General features: G+C 34.7%; 1 protein-coding gene across 4 annotated transcripts in view; it reads right to left on the reverse strand.

Moving 5' to 3' along the window:
- Positions 1–7,872: 7,872 nt before the first annotated feature.
- The window catches only part of Klp10A (kinesin-like protein 10A), a 58,639-nt gene continuing 52,952 nt past the window's right edge, over positions 7,873–13,559 (reverse strand). For 2 of the 4 annotated variants that reach the window (XM_085946306.1, XM_085946305.1), the window contains exons 12-13: positions 9,225–9,308; positions 7,874–9,077 (exon numbers count right to left, since the gene is read on the reverse strand). In XM_085946306.1, the coding sequence (XP_085802432.1) occupies positions 8,938–9,077; positions 9,225–9,308 (224 nt within the window). In that variant the 3' untranslated portion in view covers positions 7,874–8,937. Of the gene's footprint in view, positions 9,078–9,224; positions 9,309–13,559 lie in introns of all 4 variants that reach the window. The other 2 variants (XM_085946308.1, XM_085946307.1) reach the window with 1 other exon arrangement.

A 13,559-nucleotide genomic window follows, 5' to 3' on the forward strand; every position in this document is an offset into this window, starting at 1 on the left:
AAGTATTCAAATATAATAAATTTTGCCGCGCATTGTGCGTGAAATCCTCGCGCGCCGGCGCCAGGGTCAGGCTCGTGATTCGCCGAATCAAAGATCATGCGATCAGATTTGGCCAATCACTAGTCCCTTTTACTAGTTGGCGTGGGTCTGAGGAATTTAAAAAGAGAAAAAAAGTTAGTAACCGTCCCTTTTCCAATAGGATAGGACCTGCGACTATAATCGAAAAAACCCAGATATAAATTTGTGAAACTAAAAATCATAAGAAAATATAAGACCACGTCACGAACACGAAAGACCGAGTTTTATTTCCACTCTAATCGTTTATCCGGGAATCCGTGAATCCGGGGTTCGATGGACACCTGAGCTAGCCGCTGGAACCCCGGGTATCTCAGTTACTGTAGGCCACCAGTGTGCCACACTCGATTTCTGTGAAAAGTCCCTTTTGTACAGTCAACCCTGTTGACAGTACCGCTGTGCGTTCAATGGCGAGTGTTTGTCGCATGTATTCAATTCTCTTTTCTTACGTATTTTTTTGTATGTAAAGTTATTCCTAATAACTTATTAGTCATGTTAATTACTTCAAATAAAACAACGTGTTAATTTTAATATCAAAATCAGTTTTAATCGCAGAAAATTGAAGTTCGTATTGTTGCCCCATTAAAATTTTACCGGAGAAAAGACAAAAACTACCAGATAGGAATTTTTTTATCATCTTGGACCATAGATTATGGTTTTATTAAACATGGATATAAAATTCGTTGCGGTTTGTGCTCTGAAATTGTGGCATTTTGAAACTCATCATAATGAAATTGCTAATAAAAACATTGAAGGAAGAAAAGAACTGATTTCTCAATGCTTAAGGATGACTAAAAATCAATCAATTGCATTATCAAAATATATGAAAACCCCAAACAACGTTACAGAAGCTAGTTTTGAATTTTCTTATTTATTTGCCCTGCATTTGAAACCATTTTCTGATTTTGAGAATTTTTTAAATCAGCTCCGTTAAAAATTTCGCCAACCTTGTTTCAAAATTTCAACGATAAAGAAAAAATCGTTAAAAGAATTCAAGAAATACAGCTCAGCGAAAATACTGTAAAAGAGAGACTAATAAAAATGAGTAATAATATTTCTAAGCAACTTCAAGCTGACATAAATAGTTGCTTGGAAGAAGTACATGAAAATTATACAAACGATTTTAAAGAACTTTATGATACTGATTGGCTAACAAAGTTAGTGTTTTTTTACCGATTTAACGTTGAATTTAAACTTTCCAAATAAAAAATTACAGGGTTGAGGGAAAACGATTGATGTCATGTATGGACAAATAAATGGATTTCAAATTAAATTAGATCAGTAGAGACCAAAAATCCGCCAATTTTGAATATTTTCCAAAACTTAAACAATTTTTAAACGAATAACAAATATTTGAAAAGATTACTTTTAATTACATAGATGAATTTTCTAAAATCCTTAATTCCATGAAACAACAGTTTTCACAAGGGTTTCAGAGTTTTAAAAATCTTCAACTATCCAGACATAATTATTCAATATAGAAAATTTCTTTTCTTACCCTCTTGATCGGATGAAATTAGAAAATTTTGAAATATAAATTATTGATTTGCAATCTAATCCTATTTGGACTGAAAAATTTGTAAACATGCGAAAATGTATTGAAGAATTGGAATCTCATCGGCGTTCTCAAATTGATAAATCGGAATGCCGAATTCAAAACATGGAAAAGCATGCCTGATACTTTTATATCTGTTAAAAAACTGTCAATCTCGTTGTTGACCATTTTTTCTTCCATGTACTCATGTGAAAGTATTTTTTCTATATTGAATCATGTACATTCAAAGACTACAAACAGGTTGATAAATGAAGATTCAGCAGCATGTATTAATTTGCAATCAACGACACATCAGCCTGATACGAGGGGAGTTCCATAAGTTCGCGGAATGGAACAGAAAGAAAAGAATATTCTGTACCCGGGAGGCATAGGACATCATGTCAATTTTTGCCACAGACTTTTCAACACAGGAATACTTTTTTTCCTCTATCTAGGCCCTAGAGGTATATAACAGTATCTCCAATTCGGTATATTAACAGAAATAGTAGTGTATAAAACAACACTATATCCATTTTCATTCAGGGGCATATAACACTATGTGGTAATGCAGTTATATGCCTTTAATTATTTATTTTTCCAATGACATCATATCCACATATCATTGTATGCCTCTAAGAACTTTTTCACTTTTAATCTATGGTAACTGATATTGGATGATTATTGAGTGTCAATTTCACGAAATATAGCAGCTATTTTCATATAAAAGACCCATATTTTTGTAATGTAGTGTAATTATTGGTGTGGGAACTATATTTTTATAGTTTTTCATTTTTAAGTTTAACGAAATAATGAGTTCGCGTGCAAATTGGATAATGTTGTCCACCAGGTAAATATTCACTATCTCTTATCTCTATCACTTAGAATCTATCTACAGTAGATATGCTCTGTGAAATGATATATTTTTAAGTACTGAAGTGTTAGAATGAGTTGTTTGGTTTAAATTTATAGTCATATAATTTCAAAGAACTGTATTCTCCATACATAATTTACATGTTATTATTACCACCAATTATTATTTTATTACAGTAACGATTAGGGAACATTTGAATGATACTCTGAACTGAAATTTTGCAATAGAGGGAAATACGTTGTTACATGCAGAGAGCTTCGATCAACAGCTTGTTGAAGAAGAGATGTCACGGAGAGTTGTAGCTTTCGAGATGTGGCTGTATAGACCCAATCTCAAAATTCCTTAGACTGACTGGGTCAAAACCAGGAAACTACAGTACCTCGGCCACATTATGAGAGGACAAAAGTACAGCATTCCCCAGCTTGTCATTCAAGGAAAGAACAATGGTAAGCGTAACAGAGGATGACACCGCATTTCATGGCTTAAGAACCTCCGTGATTGGTACGAATGCAGCTCCACTGAACTGTTCCGGGTAGCAGATGACAAAGCTGAGATCGCCTTGATGGTGGCTGACCTCCGCTAGGGCATGGTATAAAAAAAGAAGATACCCTTTGCATAACATACAAGACTAAACAAGTAATCATCGATATTGTCATACCCCACACCCATTAATAATAAAAAGTATAATGTCCTATTCGACAAATCAATCGAGGGTATTCAGGAGACAATCGACATGTTGCATGACAACTCGTCTCGCATTGGTTTGAAAATCAACGTGAAGAAAACCAACGTTTTATGCAACAGCACCTGTCCTGATCCAGATTTCCCTCCGATTAGCGAGGGGAAAAATATCGAGAGCGGCGACAGCTTTAAATACCTGGGGGGTAGGTACACATCACGGGAGATGGCATTTTGGAGAGAGAGCTCGCTGTACGATTGGGAATGGCTGGACAAACATTCAACTCGATGCGGAATGTCTGGGACTCACGATTGTAGTCGGTCAAAACCAAATGTCGCCTATTCGACGCTTGCATTCTGACGATGCTGTTTTACAGTAGTGAATCATGGCACCTTACGAAGGCTCAGAGCAACCATATACTGAGCTTCGAAAACAGATGTTTGCGACGGATACTGGGTGTGCGGGTGTGCTGTAGTACGACTTTAGGAGCAACGAAGAGAACAATAAGAGAGCGCACCAAGCAGCCTCTCATCACGCTGAGAGTGAAGAGGCGGCGTTGGACCTGGCTCGGCCACGTGCTGCGGATGACAGAAAAGAATTTCAACCTGGCTTGCCTGTTCTTCAAACCAACCGGATTCCGGCGTCCTGGAAGGCCGCTAAATACCATCTATAGAGTGTATATGGCGGAGCTACGGGATGCTGGTTTGACCTGGAACGATGCAAAACGACTGGCGAGCGACAGATATTCTTGGAGGCGCCACGTGATGTCCATATGCTCCAGCTAAGGGGCGGATATGGCCGAAGAAAAAGACTTTCTTGCCTTCATATTGTCATGATTTTTATAAAAAATTAAAACATGGGGCCAATTCTCATGATAATCCTGAATGTGACATTCCTGATGACAACGAATCTGGTGGAATATTGTAAATCATTTTTTTTATTTCAGAAGTACAATAAAATTATATTTCATTCACTATATTATTCTTAAATTCCTCCATCATGTCCAATATTTCTCTAATGTTATGTATATTTACTTAGATGGACAAAACACCATGTCCATTATAAATTGTTTTATACATTTTTTTTAAATTTTTCATTTCTTAACATCTTTGTAGGTTTAATTGAACAAATAAATAAAATAAAAAGTTAAACAAATGTGTTTTATTTCAAAAACACATTAAAAAAATTGTTTTTATGCTCTCCTGTAAAGTTGTTAAAATGGACATGATGTCCTATGCCTCCCGGGTACACATATATATGTTTTACATTTATATTTTTCAATATAATCTCCACGGGTATGAATCCACTTCTTAGACCTATTGATTAATTTTTCTAACCTTCATAAAAACAATTTTCCGATCAAAATGCTCGTTTACACCTGTAGGGACTCATCATCAAAATGTTTTCTAAAAAAATAGTCTTTCTTCAAATTTGGAAACCGGTAATAATCACTAGGTGCCAGATTAGGAATGTAAAGAGAATGACGCAAATCCTGGAAGTCACATTTTTTCATAGCAGCCATTGCAATTTGGGCCTTGTGAACAGGTGCGTTGCAATGAAGCAAGACCATGCCTTTTGTTTTTTTACCCCTTCTTTTTACTTTAATAGATTATTTTAAGCAACTTAGAATATTAGCGTAGTACTGTTCCGTGATGTTGATGCCTTTTTGTTCATAATCTAATGTGGATTTCTTGTGAATCCCAAAACACTGTTGCCATCACCTTCCCAGCCGATGGTACGACCTTAAACTTCTTGGGGCTGAGCCACCCTTTTCATGCCACTGCATGTACTCCTGTTTTAACTCAGGGTCATAATGATGAACCTACGATTCATCTCCCATAATAATTTTGTTGATTAGTTCTTCTCGATTGACGCCAGACAGCTTTAAAAACTGCTAAGAACATTCCACACGGTAAATTTTTTGATGTGGCATAAGCAGTCGCGGCACCCATCTTGCCCACCCTTTGACATCCCAAGATTTTCGAGTATAATTCTGGAAATTGTTATTTTGGGTAGATTGAGCCTTTCTGCGATTTTGATTAGTTTTAGTCGACCATTTTGCATTAGGGCATCTTCGATTTTTAGTACCATTATTCTTGTGTAGTGACGTCACTTGGCCTTCCACAACGGTCATCATCTTCTAATGACACTCCACCTTGTTTCAATAAACGTGACCGTTTTTAAATCATGTTTTTACCACAACAAAGAGTGCTATAAACCAATTTCATTCACTTTTGGATAGTTTCCACACTTTTTCCATATTTTTTGAGGAATTTAATTACTGCACAGAGCTTAATAATATTTGACAATTTTTTAAATTATCATAGACTTGCATTTGTTCTTTTGAATATTGGAAGCGATTTAATAGAACAATCAACTTGAAATTGCACAAGTATACCTAAAAAGGAAAACCTAAAAATAAAAAAAATATTTTAAACCCAATACTTGCTACTTTCACCACCATTCTGCGAACTTATGGAATTGCCCTCGTATAAAAAGTCTCGCAAATAACATGGAACAAAAAATAGTGTGTTTGTATATTTCCTTTCATTTTTTTTATATAGGTATTCAATAAACAATATAGTTACCAATGTACCTAATTGTTTTTTTTATGTTCAATAAATATGATTTAAATTATATCATGAGTACACCTAAAAAAGAATGGCACGCTCTACAAAAACGGCTTATTTTGGCACACCGTCAAATCCTATTTGCCATACCTGCCTAAGGACTGATATATTATATCGACTCTGCAGTACCTTGAATCTTCACAGTGATCGAGTGGTTTTGTTTTGTTTTCTTGCCTCTTTCAAATTAAGATGCTCCAAAATCCATGACTATTGTATCTGGACGACTGCTTATTTTTATTGTATTTTTCTTTTCTTGCATTGCCTGTCTTATCTACGTATATTATACTTTTTTATTTATTTTTTTTCCTCTTTTTAATAACTCTTCAATCATATTCATTACAGCTATACATAATATTTGATATAATTTAATTTGATTTATTATGCTATACGTAATATTATGTCATACATAAAAAAGGCGTGCGTTAATCATTTTTCAAGTTTATTATTAAAATAATCATCAGTTAATTTACAAATATGGAAAAACACAAAATATCAGTAGATTCCTTGAATTTCGAAAAAAAAATCAAAAATTCAGTATATTGGCAAAAAATATCAGTAGATCCGCTGAAATTTCAATAGACATGGCAACGCTGCTCCTGCCTGTCAATATGAAGTCAAACATGTTTGAATTTGTTGCAGCCGCTGCAGCATATAAAACCATTCCAGGTTTTTGCGGAACACCTACCTATTCACGCTCAGCTACACTATTGTTCCGCAGAACATAGTTTAGGAAAACTTACAGTCCAGAGTGCTGAAATATTTACAGAAGATTCCTTAGCTAAAACGCAAATCAGCAAAAGAAAAATGAAATAAATTTATGGTTTAATTCACGAGATAAACATTTTAAGTTTCCCATACATTAACAAAATTTGAATTTAGTCATTTTCTTTATTTTATATTCCTTAAATAATTGGTAACCTTGGTAACAGAACAACAAAATTGTCTGAAAAGATTATCAGACATTAAAAATTATCGATTTGAATTCAGATTTCATTGATAATTTTTACAATAAGTAATAATGGATGGTAATATTCTCAAAATTACATGAACCTATCTCATTCGAAGAAGAGATATTGTGTGAGGACTGTGCGGAGGTGAAAACATGTGTGCGGACACATTATGGCAGGTGTGCGCACGCACACCTTACAGGGAACATTGCTCTGAGGTTTTCCGTTTAAAGTGTGCATCATTAACGTTATATCATTTTGCGCAGAGCCTTTTTAATGTTTTAATACAATCCCAAATTATTGTCTTTGTGTTATGTAAAATAATTAAAAAGGGATAGTGAGTTTGGGTGAAGAAGTGGCCAGATATGGTGGCAAATAGATTTGGTGGTCATGTTAGGACTGTCAATGTAACTTATGCAAGTAGTATTACGAATCTGGATGTTACCCCGACATCAAGAAAAACTATCATACGGTATCCATTTGTCCAAATCGTTCCAAATGATGAGAGCGATGTTAAGGTGTACTAAAAATAAAACTCGCTCTTAGGGGCCGGATAATGTCCCTATATTTTTAAGGGGTGTATTCACTTTGTCAAAAAATGCTAACTTTCATATTATATATTTTATTTTACAATGGAGATGTCAATGATTACTCCAATCAAAAAAAATCAAAAATAATTTTTATTTAATTGACAACTCGGCATTACTTATTAATTTGAATAATAATTATGTAAATTATTCATTTTGAAATTAAAACACGTCTAGTGAAATAACTTTTATAGATCAGTCTATCAATACTTATCGTACTGCTTGATATAATAATAATTGTTGACTGCTATAAAACACTAGCTTCTTTGGTTTTGTAGTGCTGGTCCCGACTAAATGTCTGCTTAGAGCGAAGCCACGGGCGCTGCGTCGCGAGACCGCTGTATTCCGACTGCGAGCGGAAGTGAGGACGCACCGCTGTTGCGTACTCACTCCCACTCGCAGTCCGAATACAGCGGTCTCGCGACGCAGCGCCTGAGTGGCTTCGCTCTTAGGGGTTAAATAAATGAAGAAAGGCAGCACGATAAATAATATTCCTGATTACCTATGTAAGTTTAAAGTAGAGTGGAGAGTGGTTAAGAAAGTAAAATAAAACATTTATCTATTGTTTATTAATGTTATGTTATTAAATAATAGTTATAATGAAGCAATTTTAATTGTAGTTACATGTTACACAAAACATTACATAACAATTTGAAATAAAATGTGTTTTAAGTATAAAAATAAATATTAAGGCGAATCAGAGCACAGGTGAAACAATACCTCACTACCGTCATATATTATAATAATATTTGTCAGTAAAGGATTCAATAAACTTCATGATTCAGTACGAACTCCTCTAACTCTTAAAATACTAGGCACTGAGTATAGCTTCCTACCCGTCAAAATTATTTTTTTTGATTGTACTAGAATATAATATGCACGGATACGTTAGGCTTGAGAAAATTTTGATTTCCATAAATGTCTATGAAATAAGACAATCTTTTTAACTCTATATAATATAGTATAATGCACTGGAGTGTCAATATTTATTCAACAGCATTGAAGCATTCCGATATTGAAGCATTCCGATATAGAGCATGCCGAAGGAGAGAACAATAAAACGCACACTAAAAAGCTTCTTCCTATACACACCCGGTACAAGGAACGTACGAATGTGTGTATTTTATTGGACTACTAAAATACTCGCAGGATTATTTGTAGATCGATTCCAAAATAAATTCAAGCACGTCATTAAAATTGATCGCAGTATCACAAATAATATTCAGCGGTTAAATTCGTTTTCCTCTAAAAGAAATATTCAACCGATGAGAGAAAAATAACCGATCGACGTGCACTTTAAAGCTTTTATTGTGGGATAAATGCTAAAAATGCATATAAAAATTTGATTCGAAATAAAGGCATAAAAATATACAGTCGTATTAATTGTTAAAAAAATGATCAAATGCAAATCAGTCGTGTCAGTAAGAATGGTTGAAATAGCTAAAAATAATTAAAATTCCACAACTTACATTCAAAATAGAAAATTGTATGTTTAGAGTTATTAATTCATTTTAATTGCAGTATTAACATTACTCCATGATTGACCTTTCGACTTGTACCATTACGAGCTCACTGTCAATTAATTTCTCTCTACAGACGATTTAATGTTGAATGTTAGCGCGCATTAGGCTGAATGTTCCGCGACAGATGTTCTTCGTTGGCGAGCTTGGAGCGGAAGACGGCCACCAGGTCACGGGACCTTGTCAGAACTCCCAGCTGCTCAGTCAGTAACTCCTCCCACTGCGCAGCGTATGCTGAAACATTACAAAATTAAATTTCAAAAATATTGCTCGCTTCACTGTTATACCTTCACCGCCGTAGTAGTAGTCCGCTGTTAATGCAAATTAGAATGTTAGAGTGCGCTATTGCAAGCAAACGATTCAATAACCATGTCATTCTACCTATCATAGTCTGGGAGTGGAAGCGGTTGTGTTTGTTGTGCTTCCTTCGTACTCTCTCCTTTCTGCTTCTTTTGCTTGACCGATCTGCAATGTACTAGACTAAGTTAAATAACTTCGCCACTGTACGTACGCTCAAAGCGAGGGTCATTTTTTAAACTAAACTATAATAATATTAATACAATCGACCGAAGGTACTTGATGGAATTTGAATTTAAATTCTAATGGATTTGAACTATAATAAATGTGGGTAATTCTCTTCATAGGACTATGCATATCTTGAAAACATTTTTAAAATGAAGACCAAATTTCCAGATCTCGACTCATACAAGCTATTGTTTAGCTATTTCTTTGGAAACTGAAAAACTATCCCCATCCTACTTTGCAGTCTTTCTATAGCCGGTTGGTTCCTTGCTCCTTGATATTACATCATGTGATGCATGTTTTAACTTAACTACATAGTAAGAACTTATTTACAGATTCACCTTGCTTTCTCTAAAACATATATAAAAAATAGGGGTTTTCAGGATAAAACAAGATCAAGTGACATATTATAATCAAAAAAATGAGTTAGAAGTGGTTTTTATATCATCTGATTTTTTATACTCGAAGCGTTGCCAGATCTGGATATCTGATGAAGCTTGGGATGCTATCCAAGCAAGAGCTGATTTTAAGAAGAATGGACTTAATTCAACTTTGGAACATGCATCACAGGAGATTTCAAGAAAATGAACTTGGGCTATTGAGGAAGAGGATGGCACACTGAAGCTAGTTGGATAGGGTCACGGGAAGATGGAAAACATAATACAAGATACAAAAGAGGATGATGACATGTTTGATATGGTTGATGTACGTATCGATGAGGAAGAACCTGAAATACTTTTTAGTGAAGTAATAGTGGCGATATAGAGACTTAAAACTCACAAGTCACACGATGGCATACCCCGCATAAGCCTTAAAAAAGCTTAATGATTATGGGAAAAAACCATACATCAATTATTATGCAACATGATTTGGAAAAGCGGTGTATGACCCAAGGACTGGACAGAGTCAAATTCAATCCCACTTCACAAAAATGGTTACTGACGTAAACGTGCAAACTATCGAACAATCTCTCATGCAAGCAAGATTCTATTACATACAATCAACAAAAGTCTGAAGCATTTCGTCGACCGACAAATACCTAGTAAACAGGCAGGTTTTGTGAAGGGCAAAGGAACTCACGAGCATATTCTGAACATCAGGCAACTGATTGAAAAATATAGAGACTTTAATACCCATATGATATTATGCTTCATTGACTAACAGAAGGTATTTATTTGACTATCTAAAATAGAACTGAATATGGAAGATACTTCTAGAAATAGAAGTTCCAGCACAACTTATCTGTATCATTAAAACCAATATAGTAATAGCCACACAAAGGTAAGAGTGAATAACGTATTTTCCAGAGCGTTGGAGCAGAGCTCGGAGAAGGACCACGGAGCACTGGAGCAATCGGATTTTACCCGGATCAAGAGTGGAGCCGGAATACCGAAAATTTGTAGTGCTCCACTGCTCCGGATGTTTTTTTATTATTAAATTTTCGTCCTAAAATCCAATGAAAATAGTATATTTTGACACTTTCCAGCACTGGAATTATTTGAAATATGGCAACACTGCCGAGTGATAAATAACCTCACTTTTTTGACAGAAGAGGCAAATAATGAGAGACAATTTGCTCTCGGAAATTTTGTTCAATAGAATTAATAGGTAATGAAAATGACGATTATTTTAAAACTACTTATTTTTTAACATTTATATACCTACATATAATATTTATTAAAACTTTTTACCCGGAGCGGAACCGGAGCAAGTATTAAGTCTCGGAGCAGAGCTGGAGCGGAGCAACTCAAAAAAGGGTCTGCACCAACGCTCTGGATTTTCTGAGAGTTTCCGAACCGAGAATGGAGTCTGTCAGGAATGTGTTTTATCTCCCCAGTTATTTAATATAATATGGAGAGCCCTAGATCATTGGCAAGGCGGAATAACAATTGGTTGCCAGAAAATAAATAAGTTCGCAAATAAGATTCGCAGATACTACGCTACCAGCTGTTAGCTGTAGAGTCGCAAATACGGTCTACTTATTAGTAGAAATAAGATTAAGTAAATGGTTATCGATTGGGCTAACCTTCCACCAGTAGCAAGTTATAGTAAAATTCTAGAAACTGTGGATGAGTTTGTATATCTGGGATCGACTATTAGCGGAAAAGGCGAATGTGAAGCAGAAATAAGAAGGGCCCATACAGGTTGCGAAAAGTGCGATGACACATCTTACCACTAAATGGAAGGATCTCAGTGTTCTCCATATTTTTGTATGGTGTCGAGTCATAAACCCTGAGGGCAAGAGAACGGAAGGCAATTGATGCCTTTGAAATGTGGTGGTGACGCCAAATGATTTGTATTTCTTAGACAGAGCACAGGGTGAACCAGTCAATCATCCAGAGATTCCTAATAAAGGAATGGCTTTCCACAATATGTCCGAGACGCATTATGCAGTTTCTTGGACATATTGTTCGGATAACCTGGAGTTACCGGTGGTTTTGGGTAGCCTCCAGGGATGGCGGAGCAGAGGTGAGCATCGGCATGCTGGAGTGACCAATTGAAGGTTCTTACTGAGGGCTGCCTTCACTGTGCCCTGAGAGAAGCAGGGAACAATGAGGGGTGGAAAGTCTTGTTCGTTAAAATGACAGAATTTCAAGGTGTTCACGATCCTCAGCAATGAGGGAACGACAATGAAGAAGAGATTCCTATTTTAAACAAAATTTTCAAATATTATGTAACTCAGTATAGAAAGCTATAAACGTTTTATTGATACGTGTCTCCACAATGTTATTATTTTTATAGCAACTTATATAATTTGAAAGTTTTGCCCAGACTTCAAACACTAAATAGATTATAAACATACAGAAATATAAGGTTTTATAAGAATAGTAATAATGGATCATTTGAGATCAAGACCACCCACATACACAGAATGTTGAAAATAGTGACATCGAATTTACAATCCCATTTCTAACTTTATGTGGTCGAGTTTTTTAAGTCAATTTACTCAGTTCGGTAAACTTGCATCCATTCAATCTTTAACACCCACAATCACAATTTAATTAATCAATTAATTTAAAAGAATCATACCCAAGTCAGATATTTTCCCATATCAGTACATATTATTATTATGTACTATGCATTGACTCAAATTGTCGCTTCGGTAGATGATACATCATATTAATTTAGTATCAATATGTTTTGCCACCTGTAGTATTCTTTGTTGATGGTTAAATCTAATACCTATATTACTTATGAGAACGATAGCGAAATCGCTCTGCTTGACTTCGAGATTTGGCCAGTGGTGGTTTTCCAGTAGATGAGGCGATTATTTCATCAGAAAGTATCAAAATCTTAAAAAGATGCATATTTTTCACATCTTCAGTGTAAAAATAAACCAAAGAATATCAAAAATCTTGGCAATACATATAATAATCAATGGCGGTATATCATATAGGCAAATTTTTCGCAAGGGTGTTACCATGCTAGTCAGCGCCTCGGGCGTACATAAAACCACCACTGGACTTAACATTCCAATTTTCCATACTGATGGTATTATTGACTTAAATTATTAGTACATTTATTGAAATCAACTACATAATTATTAATGATTTTACCATTTTAGTGGAGTTCCAAAAACATGCTGAATCATATAACTTATTATTATTACAGTAAAACCTTGTTAATAAGAATACGGATAATTCGAAATTTTCACAAAAAAGAAGTCCCTTGAACATTATTTTCATATAAAACCATACTTTTAATTCGAATTTCATATTTCAAAATGATTTCAGAGTCCTGGCATACAAAAATATTCAATAAATCGAATTAAAGTACACTATTTCATGAGCCAGTCATTGAAAATGGTGACAGATTTTTCTGAAAACATCATAAATTACTTATTTTAAGAAGGTAATATAAATAATCCTGACATTTTATGACCCATTAACACACACGAAATCGAAAATTTCGTAGGCACATCTATGATCGTAAACAAAATTAATGAAAATCAAAAAAAAAATTTTTTTAAATTTTAATATTTTCCCCCCATACATTTTATATTTTGTAATCCGAATTTTTTTTCGATTTTCGGGCCATGGAATTTGTATTAACGAGGTTTTACTGTAGTACACGATTTACCTTCAATGTATATAAACAAATATTTTAAACATGTCCATTATAATAATTGATATGATGATGACTGTATGTATGTAATTAATTGAGCAAAGCACACATATTTTATACTGGATTAGG

Source organism: Rhyacophila brunnea, unplaced genomic scaffold, assembly GCF_057557595.1.
Source record: "Rhyacophila brunnea isolate RB1 unplaced genomic scaffold, BYU_Rbru_1.0 scaffold_2, whole genome shotgun sequence".
NCBI lineage: Eukaryota > Metazoa > Arthropoda > Insecta > Trichoptera > Rhyacophilidae > Rhyacophila > Rhyacophila brunnea.